At 55.7% G+C, this 18,970-nt stretch overlaps 1 protein-coding gene across 2 annotated transcripts in view; it reads right to left on the minus strand.

The window, feature by feature from the left end:
- Window positions 1-211: 211 nt before the first annotated feature.
- The window catches only part of LOC128818745 (receptor-type tyrosine-protein phosphatase V-like), a 36,189-nt gene continuing 17,430 nt past the window's right edge, over window positions 212-18,970 (minus strand). Inside the window, exons 18-39 of one of the 2 annotated variants that reach the window (XM_053998328.1) lie at window positions 18,391-18,669; window positions 18,009-18,143; window positions 17,698-17,902; window positions 13,945-14,012; window positions 13,453-13,579; window positions 13,111-13,158; window positions 12,608-12,701; window positions 11,678-11,768; window positions 11,106-11,182; window positions 10,156-10,290; window positions 9,552-9,674; window positions 8,942-9,102; window positions 8,431-8,566; window positions 7,873-7,952; window positions 7,080-7,167; window positions 6,541-6,631; window positions 5,822-5,898; window positions 5,385-5,519; window positions 4,773-4,895; window positions 4,156-4,313; window positions 2,925-3,060; window positions 212-758 (exon numbers count right to left, since the gene is read on the minus strand). In XM_053998328.1, the coding sequence (XP_053854303.1) occupies window positions 699-758; window positions 2,925-3,060; window positions 4,156-4,313; window positions 4,773-4,895; window positions 5,385-5,519; window positions 5,822-5,898; window positions 6,541-6,631; window positions 7,080-7,167; window positions 7,873-7,952; window positions 8,431-8,566; window positions 8,942-9,102; window positions 9,552-9,674; window positions 10,156-10,290; window positions 11,106-11,182; window positions 11,678-11,768; window positions 12,608-12,701; window positions 13,111-13,158; window positions 13,453-13,579; window positions 13,945-14,012; window positions 17,698-17,902; window positions 18,009-18,143; window positions 18,391-18,669 (2,627 nt within the window). In that variant the 3' untranslated portion in view covers window positions 212-698. Of the gene's footprint in view, window positions 759-2,924; window positions 3,061-4,155; window positions 4,314-4,772; window positions 4,896-5,384; window positions 5,520-5,821; window positions 5,899-6,540; window positions 6,632-7,079; window positions 7,168-7,872; window positions 7,991-8,430; window positions 8,567-8,941; window positions 9,103-9,551; window positions 9,675-10,155; window positions 10,291-11,105; window positions 11,183-11,677; window positions 11,769-12,607; window positions 12,702-13,110; window positions 13,159-13,452; window positions 13,580-13,944; window positions 14,013-17,697; window positions 17,903-18,008; window positions 18,144-18,390; window positions 18,670-18,970 lie in introns of those variants that run through there. The other variant, XR_008440543.1, reaches the window with a different exon arrangement.

The raw sequence follows: 18,970 nt of genomic DNA on the forward strand, positions 1-18,970 counted from the left end.
GGACATTCACTGCACAAGTGTTGCCTCAGGGGAAGGAGCAGATGAGAGTAACCAGAAGCTGCTGTGCCATGGACTGCAGCATCTGGAGTGCCCAAGGGACACTGCTGTGTCCCATGGCTGGGGACACAGCTGCCCTTTTGGGAACAGCTGCTACGCTGTAGCCTTCACATCAGCTGGAGCCCTCAAAAGCCAAGCCCCCCTTACAAGCACACTCTTTCCTAGGGCTCTTTATTGTTTGTACCTAAGACCGTTCCAGCTGAGACAAGGCAGCTCCCACAGTGCTCTGCCCACAGCACATCTGAGACCTCCACACAGCAGAGCCCACGGGCACTGCAGACCAGTGCTCCACGCTCGTGCTGGGCTCAGAGGCACTGCAGAGCCCCACAGTGTGTACTGAGGGGGTAGAGAACCCTCCAGGCACCAGAAATCTCAGGAGATCTCCAGAAGAGAGATCCTGCCCAGCCCCTCACTGTGTGTGCACTGAGAGGCTGCAGTGGTGCGTGGCAGGACGCTGTCCGTGTGTCCAGGACACCCCAAGTCACAGCTGACACCACGCTGGGGACACTGCCCAGGGAGGTCACCACTCCTGCAGGGCTCCCTCTGTCCCTCAGGAGTCCCACGGTGCCCTCACCAGCCCCCAGCTCTGTACAAGGACCCTGCAGGGGGAGGCAGAAGGTGCCAGGAAGGGCCAGGTGCTGTCAGGGCTGGTTCTGAGCAATGATGTCCTGGATGCAGGTGTACAGGAGCACATACTGGTCCTGCAAGAAAGAAAGGGGGGGCAGAGTCAGGTTTCTGACAGAGACCTCCAGGTCACACATTAACCTTTCAGTTTGCTTTAAAAAACCCTAATTAAGGAACAGTGTCTGGTAACAGAGCAGGATTTGCTCTCCCCAGAGGTCCATGATGGTACTGTGTCACCACAGTCACCCAGAAAGGAAGAATCAAGCCTGTTATACCATGTTTGTTTCCCCTTCCTCATCTCCCCATGATGGGGCTGAGAGGAACATCCCACCCAAGCTGCAGATGAACAATTTCATTTGGCTTCCCCTCCAAGGGCCCCAGTGGCTTTTGGATGTGCTGTGGCCTTTGCATCCAAAACAAGAGCAACTCCAGCGATGCTGCAGGGCATGGAGCTGGAGCCTTGGGGTCTGGCAGTGACCTGGGGCCATGAGGGACGACCTCTGGACCAGGAGTTTCCCTTGGTGTAGTCCCAGTGTACCAGAGTCAGGTGCTGACAGCAGATCAGGGCACAATCTTGCAGGCTCACAGAGGCACACAGAAAAATCTGTGTGGGTTTAGCCCAGCTGCAGTGTTTGTCTCTTTTTAGTATCACCAAACTGATCCATCAGGTCCAAACATGGGCTCTGAGGTCCCGAGTCCCCTGTGTGTTTGATGTGAGGTTCTGCCCAAATGCCAGGCTGCCCCAAAATGACACCAGGCTACAAACCCAGGACTGAGTAGGCAAGATGTGAGGAAGGTAAATGGGGTTGTACTCGGGGCACAGAGCTGGAGGGCAAGGCCAGCCAGCACATGGTGTGGGTTGGAATCACGTGGCATGGCCAGGGGGGGATTAGGGCTCGCAGAGGGGCCCCAGCAGCATTCCCCAGAGCTCGTTAATGTGCTGGCTGAGCCACAAGTCACGAGGAGCCTCCTCCCTGTGCTGGGGGCTCAGCCTCGACCCGGGAAGGGAATGCCAGGATCACACAATGGCTCAGGCTCCAGGTCACAGAGTGTTTGCAATGAGTCAGGTCTGATTGTGAAATGGGCAGTGACAGCCCAGGGCTGACTGCAGCCCAGGCACACTCAGTGACTGGCCACATGCAAGAGCCCATCCCCTGGGACATGCACCACGCTGGAGCTGGTGGTGCTTAACATCCCACAGTTACCCCTGAATATCCACCAAAGGTTCATCTTCCCCTTTGCTTCCCCCCCAAAAATCCCATGCCTCCAGCACAACAGCAGCCGATGACCCTGCCAGACACAAAGGGGTGCTGGCAAGCCCCCAGAGGGGTGGGGGAGGCTGAGGGCAGCCCTGCTGCTCTGAGGGGAAGCAGCTCCTCTGCTGCCCCCCTTCAGCAGGACAGCAGCGTTTGATGGGCCCTTGCTGTGCCTTTATGGGGGAATTGTGTCCCTGCAGGGCCGGGCACTGCGGGAGCACAAAGCAGCTCCGGAGAGGGGCAGCGGATGCCTTGCCCTGCTCTGGCTCCCACCACGCACATGGTTCACATTAATTAAGAATGTAATTAGCTTCTTGAAGGAGGCTCTGCAGCTGGGAAGCCTTGGAGAGATCTTCCCCAGTTCTGCTGTGCCCCGTGGGGAGTGTTTCCAGGGCTGTGCATCAGCTCACTCAGCAGCTGCAGCAACTGAAGCGTGTCCAGAGGCACTGGTGCCACAAGCACCCACCAGGGCTGGCACACCAAGGCTGGGCTGGCACAGAACGGCTCCATCAGACAGTGCTGATTAGCACACCTGCTAATGTGGCACTGTGTCCCGCTGTCCCCCTGGCAGGCAGCCCCAGCTGCGACACCAGGCTCTGGGTCTGGGGGATGTAGCAGGAAAGGTGCTGGCCAAGGGGACACCCAGCAGGTGCCGGGTGCCCAGGCTGACAGCCATGGCCAGCAGCCAAGGGGGAGCAGCAGGTTGTGTAGGGTGACACCAGTGCTCCACTCTTCCTCGAGTACAATGGGGAGAGAGCTTAGATTTACTCTGAGTTCACGTGCCATTTAACTGATCTTAACTGAGAACTGAGGAGATGGAAACTCTTGCCTGGGAAAAGTCAGTGCCAGGAGAATGAAGTAAATCCCTGCTGAGGCTGGACAGGCAGCAGGGAGCACCAGGAGCGGGCAGGATGCTGCCAGCTCCAGGCAGGTCAGCATGAAGACTCTGCTGCACCCTGCCCACCACCCCTTCTCCTTCCCACCTACCAGAGTTGGGGTCATGAGGCAGCAGCTTCTGGCCAGCTGGAGGGTCACGCCGTAGATGTCCACAGTTCTCTCAGCTTTCATCTGGTACAACAGGCAATCCAGGGAGATCAGGGTCCCCATCTGGCTCATGTCACCACTGCAGGGGACAAGGGGGGGGTCACTGATGCCAGGCCAAGCTGAGCTGAACCCCTCTGGAGGAGAGCACCAGTCCGAGGAGCCATGTGGGCACTGTGGGACTGTGGGCTCTCTCTCTGTGCAAGTGAGGATATCAGGGCTGCTCCCAGGATCCCTGCAGCTACCCAGGGATGGCCTGGGCACCTCAGCTGGGAATGCCTGCTCCACCCATGCTCCCCTGGCCCAGCCCTGTTCGCCCTGTCTTCTCCCAGCCCCTGGCAGAGCACTGTGACCTCCCAGGCTCAGAATTTCCACTGGCTCCCATGGACCCAGGGCATGGCCCATTTCCACCAGCCCTGGAGCTCCAGAGGAAAACTCCAGCCTTGTCCAGGATCCTGCTCCAGCAGAAGCACAGCTGGCACTGCAGGAGGGCTGAGCCCCCATGGAATGGCACTGCTGCCACCACCCTGACCCACAGGTGTTGCCTTGATTTTTAAAAGTGTTAAGTTTTCTTTTATAGTTCTTTTAAAAGTTTTAAAGTTCTCATAAAACTTCTTTAGCCTTCTAATAATGTTTACATATTTAAGAGTCAGAGTTCCCACACAATTTCATATATAAATAGAATAGTTTACATATTTCTCTGTGGGTAGAGAGAAATGATTGATTGATCTTTGGACCACTGTGGTTGGAGAGGTGGTAATTCCATCCTCCAATCCACAGTCACCTTTAGAATTCTATAAACACCAGACGTTTGAATAAAACTGTGTCTTTTTCTCTTTTGAACTTAACAAGCTTCTGTGTGCTCATTTCGTGTCCAGTAACGACACACAAGGTATCAGGGCCTGTTCTGACTCTGGCAGTGTTTTCTTTTTTGTACTATTGCATTTGTATTTTTAATATTCCTAGTAATGAACTGTTATTCCTACTCCCATATCTTTGCCTGAGAACCCCTTAATTTCAAAATTATAATAATTTGAAGGGAGGGGGTTTGCATTTTCCATTTCAGGGGAGACTCTTGCCTTCCTTAGCAGACACCTGGCTTTTCAAACCAAGACAGATTTTGGCATGCCAAGGGAGTGCATGGGAGGCTCGTGGGTGCAGGTGCAACCCGGGGTACCTGCAGTGCAGCAGCACAGGAGCCGCTCTCCTGCGGTGGGGCGTGCCCCGTCTGACAGCCCCCAGCAGCTCCACCAGGCTCTGCACATCAGGCTGCTTCTTGCTGCTCCAGAGCGAGTACAGGAACCTCTGTACCTGCCTCTCCTTTGCCTTCTTCTCCTGTGGGACACAAAGAGCTGACGTGGATATTGGGGAGGGATGGGTGAGTTTGGATGCAGAGGAGACCCAGTTCTCCCATCCTTAGGCTCTCTGAGGCTTCCCTGAGCTTTCTGCCTTATTCTGTAAAGCTGTCCAGGCATCTCTGCCGGGGCACTGCCCACCACCCCCTCTGGCAACCTGCTCTCCTTCCCCACAGCACCCTGACTTGCCCCTGGAGAGGGAACTGAGAGCTCTGTGGGACTTCAAAAAGGTCAGACAGACCTACCCGCCCCCAGGGCTTCTCCCATGTATCTCCTGCGTCCACTTAGTTCTGGATGTTGCAATCCAGACTCACTCCTGCATTTGTGGACTGCTGGCACTCTGCTCTTGCAGCCTGGAGAAGTCCCACAGACCCTTCAGCCCCTACAGACCCAGCCCCACCCAGGAGGTGGGAGCCAGCACAGCCCCATGGACACACACGTGTTTCAGTTTGAGCTGGGTACATCTCCATCCCGAGACAAGCTTCTCTGGGTCACACTGGATGGTCAGTGTCTTCGTGCAGAGGGAGTCTCCTTCCAGGGGCCAGCACACCTCACCTGGCACCTGTGTGCAACAAGGAATTTGGCTTTTTGTTGATGGTCATTGTCTGTCTTATCAGTCACCATCTCTGGGGTCTGTGGTGGGGCTGCACCAAGAGCACTCCCAGCATCTCTCCATGTCAGTTCATCCCCCACCTAAAACCTGAGGGAGCTCCAGGAACATCAGCAGGTTCAGCCAGCTCATCTGGGAACCCAGAGCTGCCTGGAAGCTCTGCTCAGAGCTCTGAGCTGGAATCTGCTCAGCCAGTGTCCACACCCTGAGTCCCACACAGATGCAGCTTGAAGGGCACCAGCTGAGTCCAGGCATGGGGTGACAGAGCCTGTCTCCCATGAAAAGCTGTGGGAGCACCTGGACACAGAAAGGTCCAGCTTTAGCTAAGCTGGCTCTGCACCCAGGACTCAGGAGGCAGTGAAGAGCTGAGAGCTCTGCTAGTTCCAACTCCACTGAACAGATTCCCACTCTGCCATGGCACAGGTGGGCACAGTGCCTTACCTCCCCCTTCTCCTGCCACGGCAGAAGTGTTAGGATTGTGTGAACATCCTGTTCCCACACCAGGGTCCAGAAGTCCTCCAGGGTCAGTTTGTCGGGGCCCTGGACAGCCAGGTAGTCCCTGCTGGAGCTGCAGCCCTGGGTGGGGAATGAGAATGTCACTCTCCTGCTGGAGAGGGTGCTCTGTTGGCCCAGGTGATTGCAGGAATGGTCAGGAAGAGAAGAGGGCTCAGCAGGTCAGGAGGCAAGGAGAGAAGAGAAAGCACCAAGGGAGGCAGTGAGGGCAGCCCAAACTGGGCAGGGAAGGGAAGGGATGTCTTCAGTCCCTGCAGTCCCCTCTTCTCCACACAGGACCACAGTGACAGGGACCAGGGGAGCAGTGCAGGAGCCAGCCAGGATGGGGACCAGCCCAGGGTGTGGCTGCTGGGGGTGAGACTCACCGGGACACGCCACACCTGCAGCAGTCCTGAGAGAGGGCCCTGCTCCAGCAGGGAGAACTTCACTCTGGAGCGATCATCTGCAAAGCGAGTGTCAGCTGGAGGGATTCAAGGCAGTCTTGAGCTCAAACAGGTTTTGCAGACTGACTGCCACACAAATCCAATCCTTCCTTCACCATTTCTTGGCAAAGGCACTCCCTTCTGCAGTGCTCATCTCCAGCCTGTGGATGTTGGCTCCCAAAGGCAGGTCTCTATCCCAAGCTCCTGTAGTGCAGGTCACTCAGTGTCTGAGCCAGTGGAGATCTGCCTCTCTCCAAGGATGAAGACCCTGCAAGTCCCCTGGGCTTCTGTTCCAGGGTTTGACCATCTCCATGGAAATTCACTATTCCTTCTCCTGAGCTGGATTACCCTCCCAAACCACCCCCTTGTCTCTTGCCCCTCCACAGCTCTGAGAGACTCCATGTCTTCCCTGTGCCTTCCCACAGGTAGCTGAAAACAGCAATAAGATCTCCCCTTTTCCTTCTCCAGGCTGAGCAAACCCACCTACCCCAGTCCCAAGCACCACGTGCGCCATCCCAAACACCTTGGTAACCTTCTGGGGGAGTCATCAAAGCCTCAAAATACTTTCATATGCTCTGGACTACTGGCCCTGGTCCAGCCTGGCTCCACGGGGCAGGAGAAGGAACAGGAAGGAAGAGGATGCAGGGTGTCACAGAACTTACACGGCAGGATGCTGGAGGAGGGCCGTGTCTGCTGGCTGCCTGAAGATGGGGATGCAGAGCTGGCTTCTTCCTTGACAACCTCCAGGAGGGCCTGCCAGGGTGAGAGAGAGTGGAGGAGGCAGTGAGGGAAGGGTCAGGACAGGAGGAACCGGGGCCTCCTGAGGACACCTGGGCTCGGCAGAGGGGTCATGGCAGCAGCCTGAGCAGGAGAGCCACGAGAGCAGCTCTGCAGTGGGTGCCAGGGCTGTGCCATGCTGGCAGGAGAGGGCTGCTGCTGCTGTCCAGGCAGGCACCTGGGAGGGAGGGGGTGCTGGACAGACCCTGACCAGTGCAGAATGCATGAGGGAGCTGTGTGCCTGGGCATGCAATGCCATGGAGAGGGGACACTGCCAGAACACCCAGGAACCCGGGGCATGGGACCCACTCAGGAGGCACTTACAGGGTGTCCTCCAGCCCAAGCAGGTTCAATCACTCCCCAGGTGCCCTCAGCACACACAGCCATGGCAGCACTCCCTGCACCTGCCCGGGACAGCTCTCACCTCGTACTCCCTCAGGAAGCCCATGTGGGACTTGGCTGCCTTCTGGGCATAGTGCTGGGCAAAGCTCTTCAGTGGGATGGGGCAGGACCTGGGGAGAGAGCCAGGGCATAAGGGTGAGGCTGAGCTCACTGAGCAGCACCCAGGCTGTGTCTGCAGCAGGTGGACAGGGCTGTGAGCAGACCTTCACTCCTCAAATGCCAGGGGTCTCCCAGGCTCCCAGCCCAGCTCTGGCCCGTGACAACCTGCTCTCCCCCAGACAGAGGCAGGTCTCAGGGCTGACACAGCCCAGGGCTCATTCCCAAGAGGCAGCAAGGACAAGGACATCCTCTTCTGCATGAGGGAGGAGACAATCTGACCACAAAGACAAGTGTATGACCTCCAGATGCAGCCCCAAGACAACAAGATAGGTGGTCAAATCCATGCCCAGCTGGACTCTGCTCCATCCTCTTGGCCTCCATTAGGAGCACATTCCAAGGTCACCCAGCTGCCATGAGCCTCTCCAGTTTTACATATGTCCAGTTTTACATATCTCTAGGGCGTGTCTGTGGGCTGGGAAGCCAGAGGCTGAGGGAAATGCCTTCCCCAGGACAGCTCTGCACATCTCTGGTGTTGGTGTACCCGGGAGACTGCACTTTGTTCTGTGCTGGGCACCCTGTGCTGCAGGAACAACCCACTCCCAGCAGCAGCTGGGATGGCTGGCTGGGCTTCCTGTCCTTCTGTCCTGCAGCCAAGGCTTGCTGGGAGGGGCTGTGGATCAGGGTGGGCAAAGTGGCAAAGCACAGCAAAGCCTTACCTCTCTGTCCCTGATAAATCCAGCAGAGGTTCCTCCAAGATCTTGTCCAGAATGCAGCTGTGCAGGAAAATGTACTGGGACTGGAAGGCAAAGGCAGACAGCAACACAGACCATCACACTGCAGAGACAGCACGAGAGGCTGGCTATGGTCCCTCTCCTGAAGGGCAATCCTGACACCCTGTCCCAGCCCCAAGTCTGGAGAGAGGAGACAGACTGGGGAGCATCCCAGACCAACAACATGGTGTGAGTTAAGGACTGTCTGCAAAGGGCCTGATCCTGTTCCTCAGTGCTCCGGGGTGTTTCTGAGCCTCCTGGGAGGTCTCTGAGACTCTGGATGTTGCTGTTGTGGGTCTAGCAGGGCATGAAGCAGCTGAAGACCCCCCCAGCAATTTCCACTCCAGCTGAGCTGCTGCTTTCAGCAGCAGGATGACACAGTGACAGGCTGAGGACCAGCCTGGGGGTGCTGGGGCTGGCTGGCCAGCTCATCCAACTGCCAGCCCTGGGAACTTCAATGGAATGAAGAGAGGGGCCAGGGGAAAGAGGGAGCAGGGATCTCACCAGAGTCTGAATCATCAGGTACCGGTTCATCCTCAAGGAGTAAACAACACCGAAAATGTCCACCACCTTCTCGTGCTTCATCTGCTGCAGCAGCCGGTCCAGGGCAATGAAGGTGCCCGTGCGGCCCACGCCGGCACTGAGGGCACAGACAGCCAGGGTTAAACAAGGCCTGACACCACAGCCCTGGCTCCCTCCTGCTGCTGGACACGCTCCCAAAGACTGCTCCCTGGGCACCGCCCGGGCACTGGCCCAGCAGGGGATGGGGCTGAGGGGCATTCAGGCTGCCCTGGGCTGGTGCTGACCATCTCCCCCTGCCCCACAGCCTGGGGCTGGGGGCAGGCTGCCAGCACTCCTGTACTCCTCAACACCTGAGCAGGAGACTCCACAGAGCAGCTGTGTCTCCTGGGCACTGCCTTCCCTCACTCACAGTTTGTGCACGAGTAGGACCCTCATCCCCCCTGCCCTCTCCCATCATCCCCCCCCCACACCATCCCGTGGGGCAGAGCCTCACCTGCAGTGCACGAGGGTGGGCCCTGCATCCTTGGTGCTCTGGATGTGCTCCTGGACCAGCTCCCGGAAGGTCATGATGGAAGTGGTGGACTCTGGGATGCCGTGGTCGGGCCAGGCTGTGTAGTGCAGGTGGGACACGAAGCGCTCTGCCCGCAGACCCTCCTGCACAGGGATTGCTGATGGGTGTGCAGCCCCCGGGGCAGGCTCACACCCCTGACAGCACCTGGGCACTTGGGGACACCCTGCTCAGCTGCAGGGAACAGCCAACATCAGGTCTGCACTGCCTGGTGGCTTCTGCTCCTCCGTGCTCCCCCACAGCCCCTGCCATGCCGTGGAGGTGGGAGGGAGGACATCTGCCTTTGACTGCCAGGGAACGTGGCCTGGAAACTGCAGGCTGTCCTGGGGCAGGGATGTGGAAACGACAGAGCAAGAGTGGAGAGCAGCATGACACTTGCTGGACACCCCCGTGTCACCCTCACTGCTCCTCAGGGCTTGGGTCTTCTCTGAGCCCCAGAAACAGCAGGGAAAGGTGCCACCACCGCTGAGGAGAAATGCCAGTGCCCACCCCAAACCCCCAAGAGGTCCCCACAGCCCCTGGTGGCTGCACTCACGTGCCACAGCTTGAACTCCCGTACTGTCCACTCCTCAGAGCTGCTCTGCATCAGCAGGTGCACCCTCACCTGCCCATAGGACACTGGGGCAGACTCTGATGGCCAGTAATGATCACAGAGCACCTAGAGCAGGACAGGGTCCCAGTGAGGGACAAGGTGATCTGGCTCCCAGGGAGCATCTACAGAGCAGCAGCTGTAGGGGAGCCAGGACAGGTCTTGGGGAGCAGGCAGGAGTGTTTCCCCTTCCCACTGGGAGCTTTGCACAGCTCTCCCTCACAGCCCCTTCATTTGGATCTCAGCCTCGTCCAGAAAAAAAGGACCTGTGTGGGTCTCATCATCCCTGGAGACTGGAGGAACAGTCCATGTGAGGTGGCTCACCCAGAGGACATGGAAATTTCAGATTCTGCTAAGCTCCCACCCCAAGCTGAGGCTGAGCTGCACAAATCAGCCTCTCTTCCCCCAAACTGTCAGAGAATCTGTCTGTGCTGTGCTCATCCTGGAGCCATATCAGAGCAGGGGTTTTGTGCAGGACACAGACCCAGCCCTGGGCTCAGCTCACACCAGGGCTGGGCTGGGCTGGGGGCTGGGGCTGGCACCGACCTACCCGCCCATTCTCCATGCACACTGTCAGCATGATGATATTGCAGACGTTCTGCTCCCACACCAGCCTCCAGAAGTCCTCTATGGTTTTCTTTAGGGGCCCCTGGGTGGCAATGAACTCCTGCTGGGATGTGTAGCCCTGAGCAAGAGGCAGACAAGAGCAAGATGAGTTAGCAGGTTGCCAAGGCAGGTGGGTCCTGCCCTGGGACCAGTCAGTGCCTGGTCTGTTTTTGTGGTAGAAGGAGAAATTCCTGTTGCCCTTAGCCCACATGGGCACAGGTCCCAGGCAGCTGATCTCAGCAGCAGCTGATTTCACAGGAAGCGTGAGCTGCCCAGCTACACTTTCTACTTGTTTGGAATAAAGTGCCCCACACCATTTCCCTCCAAGCAGTTCCTCATTCAGCCTAACCAGAGAAAGACAGATCTGGGTCGTCCCTGTGCTTCCCCTTCCCTGCTGAGGGCAGGGTGAGCATGCAAGGTCTCAGGGTATTTCTTTGCCCTTGGACACACACAGGCCCCCCAGATCCACACAATGGCCCATGCATGCAGCGTGCCCTGGCTGTTACCTGGGAACACCTCCCACATGGGGCATGAAGGCACAGCTCCAGGGTTGTTCAAATGCAGCTGCACAGACCAGAAGGAAAAAGAGCAGGCAGAGAGACAGTGCAGTAAGCTGGGAGGTGATGGAAGAGGACAGTCCACGAGAAGAAAGCAGAGAGACTTCCCACACTCAACATTTGCCATCTCACAGGCTCCATCAATGCCTGCCACAGGACAACCACACCTCTCCACCTCCCCCCAGCTTCTCGCTGGCCTGTGCCAGCTGTGCCTTCACCAGCACACCTCATGGCCACCAGCCCTCACAGAAAGGGACACTCTGCCTCGAGCCAGGCAGAGCTCCTGTGATGGAGCCCTGTGGCCGTATCTCAGTGGGGAGGGCAAGCGGGCACTCACAGGCATGAAGTTGGCATTGATGTAGTCTGAGTGTGGATCCTCCCCCAGCTGGCTCAGCTTGACCCGAGAGTGATCATCTGAAAGAAACCACACACAGGTGAGACCCAAGGAGCCCTTTACCAGGACATGGGACCTGGGTAACCCAGTGGGAGAAGCCTCAGCAGCTCCTGCAGGGAGGCTCTGTCCTCTGCCAAGCCCCTTCTCCCTGGAGAGGTGAGCACTGCCTGCCAGCTGGGCTAGCAGGGGACTGGCAAACAGAGCTGGGGTCATGAGGCCCACCAGTGAAGCTCATGGACCCCCTTTGGTCTCCTGCTGGGACCCACCCTGAGCTGGGCTCACCCAGCACAGCTGGAGGAGCTGGGCAGGATGGTGGCTCAGCCCTGCCTCAACCATTAAGGCTTGAGTCTCCAGTAAGAAAATGGAAACTGAGGCCCATTTCAAGAGTCCTCCTGCTCCCAGGAAAGGAGCCAGGCACTGACCCTGGCAGGGATGCAAGGTGAGCCTGTCCTTGAACACTGCCCTGTGAGCTCCCACCCTGGAGGCTGGGGGAGAAGGGAGGAGACAGCACTTACAGGGCAACACATGGGCATATCTGTTCTTGGAGACATTTGCTGGCAGCTCAGCCTCCACCTTCGACTGCTCCTTCCCAACTTCCTTCAGCTCCTGTAGGACAGGGGAAAAGATAAGCACAAACATTCTTCTGGAGAGGTCCTGGTCAGCTCAGCTCCCTGCTCATGGCCAGTGGCTCTGTCTGGAGGGTAAAGAGGATTACCCTCACACAGAGAACTGCTCCACTCCCCTCTCACATGGCCTGTGCACTCTGGTGGCTTTTCCCACTGCCTTTTCCAGCAGCATGGGTTATATTTAAAAGAAAAGCCCAAGAACAAGTACTGGGGGGAAAAAGCCTTGGAAATCTACCACAAAGCTCAGAGGATTTTCTGCTGAGCAAACAGAAGTATCTTGTGCTGCATCTGCTTCTGCCCCTGTCCTCACTCAATAAACCAGGAAAGGCTGATCTGAGGAGGGTTTGAAATTGCTGGTAGGAATTTGAAGATGCTGCAGCAGAACACTCCAGAGGCTGCAGGTGCTGGCAGTGGGAGCCAGGGAAGGCAGCCTGAGGTGAAGCTCACAGCCTGACCCTGGAGGTCTGAGAGTGCTCCTCGACCTTCCCTCTGGCTGCAGGCTCTTTTCTACCACTGTCAGGGTGGTTCTCATCACCACCCCTCTCCCTCCAGTCAGGGCTGGGGCACTCTGCTCTGTGCTAGTTCAGCTCACACCATGTGTGCCTTGACCAGAACTTGAACAAAACAGGTTTTGAGCAAAGGAACTGCTTGTGACTTGGTCCATCCAATCTTTGGCCTCCAAGGCTGCTCTACAGGCTGGCTGGATTGCTAGAGATGGGTGACCACCCCTGGAGAGGAGCACTCCATACTGGACACCCAACAGCATGAGCCACCGAGTGCAGAAACTAAGTGTCATCTCTAGGAGGGCTCTCAGCTCACCTCAAACTCCTGGAAAAAAGCGTGGTTAGCACTTGCTGTCTTCATCTCATAGTACTGCTTGAAGTTCTGCAGGGGAACTGGCCGGTGGACGTTTCTGCAGGAAATGAAGTCCAGAGGAAAACTTGCCTTAGTTACTGGGAGGCCTGGCCAGCCTGCCAGGTGCCACTGGGACAGCCCTGCCGGGAGACCTGGATGCACACAGGGATGGTTCAGAGCCACCTCACTGCCCAGGGAAGCAGGTCCAACAGTTTAAATACTGGGGGGGATTTCAAGCTGATGAGAATATTCTCCTGCTGCAGAAACTCGCAGAGGAGGTGGAGACAATGCATTGACTTGCAATGGAGCTGGGCAATAAATACTGAACTTGGGAAAGGCTGATTGATAAAATAACTGAGGAGAGGAGACACTTGGATTTTTCCTGAGTCAAAGCATGAAAAAGGAAGTAGGTAAAGGACAGTGGGAGCTGCAGTGGGGCCATACAGAGGGCAGACTCCAGCACTCACCTCAAGCTGTAGGTCACCATCTCCTGGGGTGGGCTGCTCTTCTTGGTTCTAGAATCAAAGCACAGGAGCTGTTACTTTTGACTGCAGTGCAGAGATCAATGCCATGAGGTACTGTGTACCAGTGGCAGGCACACTGCCTTGCACACCTGTAGGGCTTTGTGACTTAACTGCACGTGGGCAGCTCCTCTCTCCCTCTGCCTTTGGCTTCTGAGCTTGCCAGGCACAATTCCACTAGCCCACCTGCTAGTTTGTCTAAGTCTCTTTTTACACCCTCTCCCTGCTCTCCTCCAGGCTTGGCACTGAAGGTTGGGTATGAACAGGTAAGATATGGCTCATGCTCACCTCTTTGCTTTGAGCTGTTTCCAGTAAACCAAAGCAAAAACAGCTGCAAGTGTCAGAAGAAACCCCACAATGATTCCAGCAATTATTGGCATTGAGAGTGGAGCTGTGTCTGCACTGGATCCAGCAGCTGGAATTAAAAGGAGAGAGTATAGAGAAAAGAATCAGTAAAAAAGTTTTTTATGATGAGGGTCGTGAGGCCCTGGCACAGGGTGCCCAGAGAAGCTGTGGCTGCCCCATCTCTGGATCTGTCCAAGGCCAGGCTGGACAGGGCTTGGAGCAAGCTGGGCTAGTGGAAGGTGTCCCTGCCCATGGCAGGGAGTGGAACTATATGAGCTTTAAGGTCCTTTCCAACCCAAACCATTTTATAATTGTATGATATATGGCTGCATTTATTCTATTTATTATATTTACTATAGCCTGTGAGCTCCTTCTGGCTGCTCATTGCCTCTAACCTACACAGGCAGGTAGGGAAGATGCTATTCTCCAGCTTACCTGAGAACATGGTGAATGTCACAGCAGGGGCTACTGGGTCATATTTGGTGAAGGCAGCAATGCTGAACCTAAAGGCAAAGCAGAGTCCTGTGTCAGGGGCAGCCTGAGCTGAGCACAGCAGCCAGAACCCAGCACCCAGCAGGCAGGACCCAAGGGAACAGAACTGCTGCCTGGAAAAAGCTGGTTTTCTATTATGGGCATGTGTGGAAATGGTCTTCCCTCCCTTTTCTGCCTCTTGGACAAGTTTGTTCCACTTGGGAAAGCATAAGAAATCGTTCAGCAAGCACAAATGGGAAGCAGCTCTCCTCCAAAGGGTTATCTGCAGAGAATGGTAGTGTCTGGTCTCTTACAGGACACAAGAAATTAAAAACACATCGTTCATGTCAGCTGGTTAGCAGGGTTGACAGGAAAGAGCTGAGTCCTGTTTGACACAGAGGCATTTCAGCTGGAAGGGCTGAGCCCTGCCCAGACCCTTCCTTGCACACACACACAAGTGGCTGGTGCATCCTCTTCCCTGTGCAGATCTGCCCCTCATCCCCTCCTGGCAGCAGGCACAGCAACTCCTGGCAGCAGGCACAGCAATGCCCTCAGCTCCCTGCAGAGCTGACTTTCCTTCTGAGCAGGTGACTTGGAAGGGCCCCTTCTTGTGCCCTAAATGCAAGCCAAAGTTTTTAAAGCCAGCACTGGATTTTAGCAGCCAAGGGTTTGTTGACTGTGTGTGGGTCCCCACACCGGGCCAGGGCACAGACCTCTGAAAAGTGAGCCTGCAGATGCCATGGCATGAAAGATGAGGGCTTGTGGATAAATAACTCACTGAAAGACAGGAAACAAGAACAGAAATTCTGAGTGGGAATGAGCTGTCAGCTTCTCACCACCCTGATAATCATTAATTCAGCAGCACAGTCTACTGTGGATATTTAGGTCGGATATTTAGGCTGAGTGTTCCATGTACTGAGAATATTTAGGCTGGATATTTAAGAAATTTAGGTCAGATATTTAGGATATTTAGGTCAAGTGCTGTTTGTACTGAGAATATTTATGTTTTTAGGGCAGCCAAACTGAAAGAAAGCTGTGGTGTAAAAGTAAGAAAGCTGTGGTGTAAAAGTACCTTCTAGTCCTGAATAACTGGACAGTTCAGTACATGCCATTGACTCATGTGATGGAATCATGGCAGGTGGACTAATGACAGGGCCCGATGTCCCTGAATGAGCTGCTCCCCGCGGGAGGTCCCTGCTGGGGTGAGAAGTCCAAGTGGGTGTGGCAGGTACAGAGCCCGTGCTTGGCTCGTCAGTGCCTGGTGTGATTGTGCTGCTGTTGAAGTCCCCTCCAGGCTGCTGACAGCCCTTAGTCTGAGATCTCTGTCCTGCTGCTCCCTCTCCATCCCTGCTGACCCCTCTCTATCCCTGCAGAGCGAGGCTGACGGGTGAACCAGTAAGTCCTGCCCTGCCACGCCCGAGGGTGAGCCATGAGCAATACACAACAGACAGATTTGATGGGTGATGGGTCTCCAGGCTTCTGAAACCGTCTGAGATCCCCTGCCAGCCCAGGGACCCGGGATGGACACGACACGGACATGGGATGGGAGTGCACTGTCAGCCATTCTCCTGCCAGGCAGGATAACACAGCACACCAGAACTGCTCTCTGCTCTGATGACCCCAGTCTGGCTGGAATTTCCCAGGCAATGGCTCTCTGGAAACTCCCCGTTTTTCTTTTCCCCTGTGAAAAACAGCCATTTCCCACCCCCTGGCTGTTACCACCAATCTGGGCCAGTGCTTGCCCTAACCAGCAGCTGACGAGCCCCCTGTTTGGCACAGGTGTGAATATGAAACAACTCAGAATCAGGTAAAGTTTTTCCATGTCTGCACATAGGAACAGTAGTGAGAATGAGGAGGAAGGGAGGAAGGGAGGAAGGGAGGGAGGGAGGGAGGGAGGGAGGGAGGAGGGAGGGAGGGAGGAGGAAGGAAGGAAGGAAGGAAGGAAGGAAGGAAGGAAGGAAGGAAGGAAGGAAGGAAGGAAGGAAGGAAGGAAGGAAGGAAGGAAGGAAGGAAGGAAGGAAGGAAGGAAGGAAGGAAGGAAGAAGGAAGGAAGGAGGAAGGAAGGAAGGAAGGAAGGAAGGAAGGAAGGAAGGAAGGAAGGAAGGAGAAAGGAAGGAAGGAAGGAAGGAAGGAAGGAAGGAAGGAAGGAAGGAAGGAAGGAAGGAAGGAAGGAAGGAAGGAAGGAAGGAAGGAAGGAAGGAAGGAAGGAAGGAAGGAAGGAAGAGAAGGAAGGAAGGAAGGAAGGAAGGAAGGAAGGAAGGAAGGAAGGAAGGAAGGAAGGAAGGAAGGAAGGAAGGAAGGAAGGAAGGAAGGAAGGAGGAAGGAAGGAAGGAAGGAAGGAAGGAAGGAAGGAAGGAAGGGAAGGACAGGAAGGAAGGAAGGAAGGAAGGAAGGAAGAAGGAAGGAAGGAAGGAAGGAAGGAAGGAAGGAAGGAAGGAAGGAAGGAAGGAAGGAAGGAAGGAAGGAAGGAAGGAAGGAAGAAGGAAGGAAGGAAGAAGGAAGGAAGTAGGAAGGAAGGAAGGAAGGAAGGAAGGAAGGAAGGAAGGAAGGAAGAGGAAGGAAGGAAGGAAGAGAAGGAAGGAAGGAAGGAAGGAAGGAAGGAAGGAAGGAAGGAAGGAAGGAAGGAAGGAAGGAAGGAAGGAAGGAAGGAAGGAAGGAAGGAAGGAAGGAAGGAAGGAAGGAAGGAAGGAAGGAAGGAAGGAAGGAAGGAAGGAAGGAAGGAAGGAAGGAAGGAAGGAAGGAAGGAAGGAAGGAAGGAAGGAAGGAAGGAAGGAAGGAAGGAAGGAAGGAAGGAAGGAAGGAAGGAAGGAAGGAAGGAAGGAAGGAAGGAAGGGTCCAACCCCAACACCCACTCACTACAAAACGCATGGGCAGATTTCATTCTCCCTTCATTCCCAGTGAAAGGGAAGCTCTCTCATGCACACACTCTCCCATGGATTTTCATTCTCTTTTCCTAATGCTCTCAATGGCTTTATCACCATCAGCCATCCTTGCTGCAAGTTTCTTTATAGTGAAATGGGATAACCTTCCAGACTCTGGGGGATCAGAGAAATGGGATGTGGTCCCCATTTGATGAAACTGTGAGCTGCTAAATTAACAGGACTGACTAAAGATACCTTTCTTTGTTAGCAGTGGAAAACCTGGTTTTCCATCAGCAGTTTTAAAGGTACTCTACAAGAAAATATGTACCTCCATGTTCCTGGATCCCATTCACTGTCAAATAAGACTCTGAACTTATGGCTGTTGGGATCCATGTGTGTGTCTCATGGGGAACTCGGACCTCAGCCTGTTTGCTAACCCCAGCCTCTGGATCTCCCACTGAGTAGGCACCACTGGAACTGTTTCCAAATCAGTTTCATTTTTGCACTGTCTGCACATGGTTCTGAGTCACAAACGAAGGTCCTACAAATTACAGCATCTGTTTTAGTTCCTATCCTGGGGCTGGACATCTGCTCAGCTCCTGAGACAACACACACAGCCCTTAGCAGCCTCAGCTTTCCCTCTCCCTGCCCACTACACTGCCAAATATTCCCTGCACGCCAGCCCTGCCTTCCTCAAATGCTGCTTGGTGGAGAACCCTTGGGGCCCACTGCTGGGGATTTGGGGGTGTGAAGCTGAGGTGACAGCCAGGGAGCTGGTGGCATTCTTGCAGGGACACGTGCAGTCCTTTTTCTCCTCCAGCCCCTCCCCCTCAGGAGGGATGCTGACCTCTCTCACCTGTACTGTTCGTTGGCTTTCAGCTTCCCATTGCAGGTTGCCCTGGACTGGCCACACTCCTCTGTTCCCACTGGCACCCTCCAGGTGTCAGGGGAGCTCCTCTGATGGAAGGGGTTGGGAATGAGCACTGCCAGGTAGGAGTCCTCTGTCCCGTAGTAGTGGTCGTACCATGTGCTGGACATGATCTCCTGGGTGGGCCTCAGCACTGGAGGGGAATGTGCAAGGTGACAGTGACAGTCCCAAAGTGACGTCCAGGGGTCCTGCTGCCCTCCAGGGAGCCGCCACGGAGTGGGACATGCAGGGCCACTTACATGACTCGTTGGTGGTGGCAATGACACCGTAGTACTCGATCTGGCCGTTCTCCTCACTGAACAGGTCGGGCGAGATGATGACCGTGGAACTGGCCTCCACTGGGAACACGTCTGCACGCAGGGGCGGGGGCAGGGCTGGAAGAGCAACCAGCAGGCACAGCATCTTAGTGTGTCCCCACTCCCCGACCCCCCTTTGCTCAGCCTGTGCCTGGTCCCAGCAGCACAGCCAGAGCCCCGACCCACTGCAGGGCAGTGCAACCATGTGGGGCTCACAGGCACCCCGAAGAGCCCCCGGCTCTGACCAGCAACACCAGGTGTTTTCTCCTGGGGTCTCCTGGGGTGTTTTCCCCGTGGCAAGGCTGTGGGAAAGAAGGGCACTCACGCTCCACTGCTGTGCTGCAGAGCAGAGTCACTGCCTGGCTCCTCAGTGTGTTCATGCCCACGGTGCTCACAAGGATTTGGTAGGAGGAGTTTGGCTCCAGCCCCTCCAGACTGGCCTCGCTTGAAGGGATGTTCATGGTAAACCTGGAGGTCGGGGGTCCTTCAGAAAGTCTCTCTGTCACCACCTCATAAGCCTCCACATCTCCAGGAGAGCTCGTCCAGTTCAAGTAAAGGCTCCTTGACTCTGGTAGGCACTGCACATCCTTCACTGGATTTGGCTCTGCAAAGCAGACAGGGCAGGCTCTGGACTCACTGGATCAGAGAAATCCCAACCTCTGCCCCTGTCAGCATCTGCTCCCCAGGCCAGTGAGATGAGCAGAGCTGGACACTTGCAGCCTGGGAACCTGCTGTGCCATGAGCCACAGGACAGTGGGAATGAGCAGGGCCTGAGCTCACATCTTACAGGAGACATCAGCCAGTGGAGATCTGCAGTCTGCTCTGCTTCACAGGTAGCCAGGAGATCTCTGTGGTGGGGCTAGCTTAGAGAGCCAATGGCTACCAGAGGGTCACCTCGCTGGCCT

Source organism: Vidua macroura, chromosome 24 (assembly GCF_024509145.1).
Source record: "Vidua macroura isolate BioBank_ID:100142 chromosome 24, ASM2450914v1, whole genome shotgun sequence".
Taxonomy (NCBI): domain Eukaryota; kingdom Metazoa; phylum Chordata; class Aves; order Passeriformes; family Viduidae; genus Vidua; species Vidua macroura.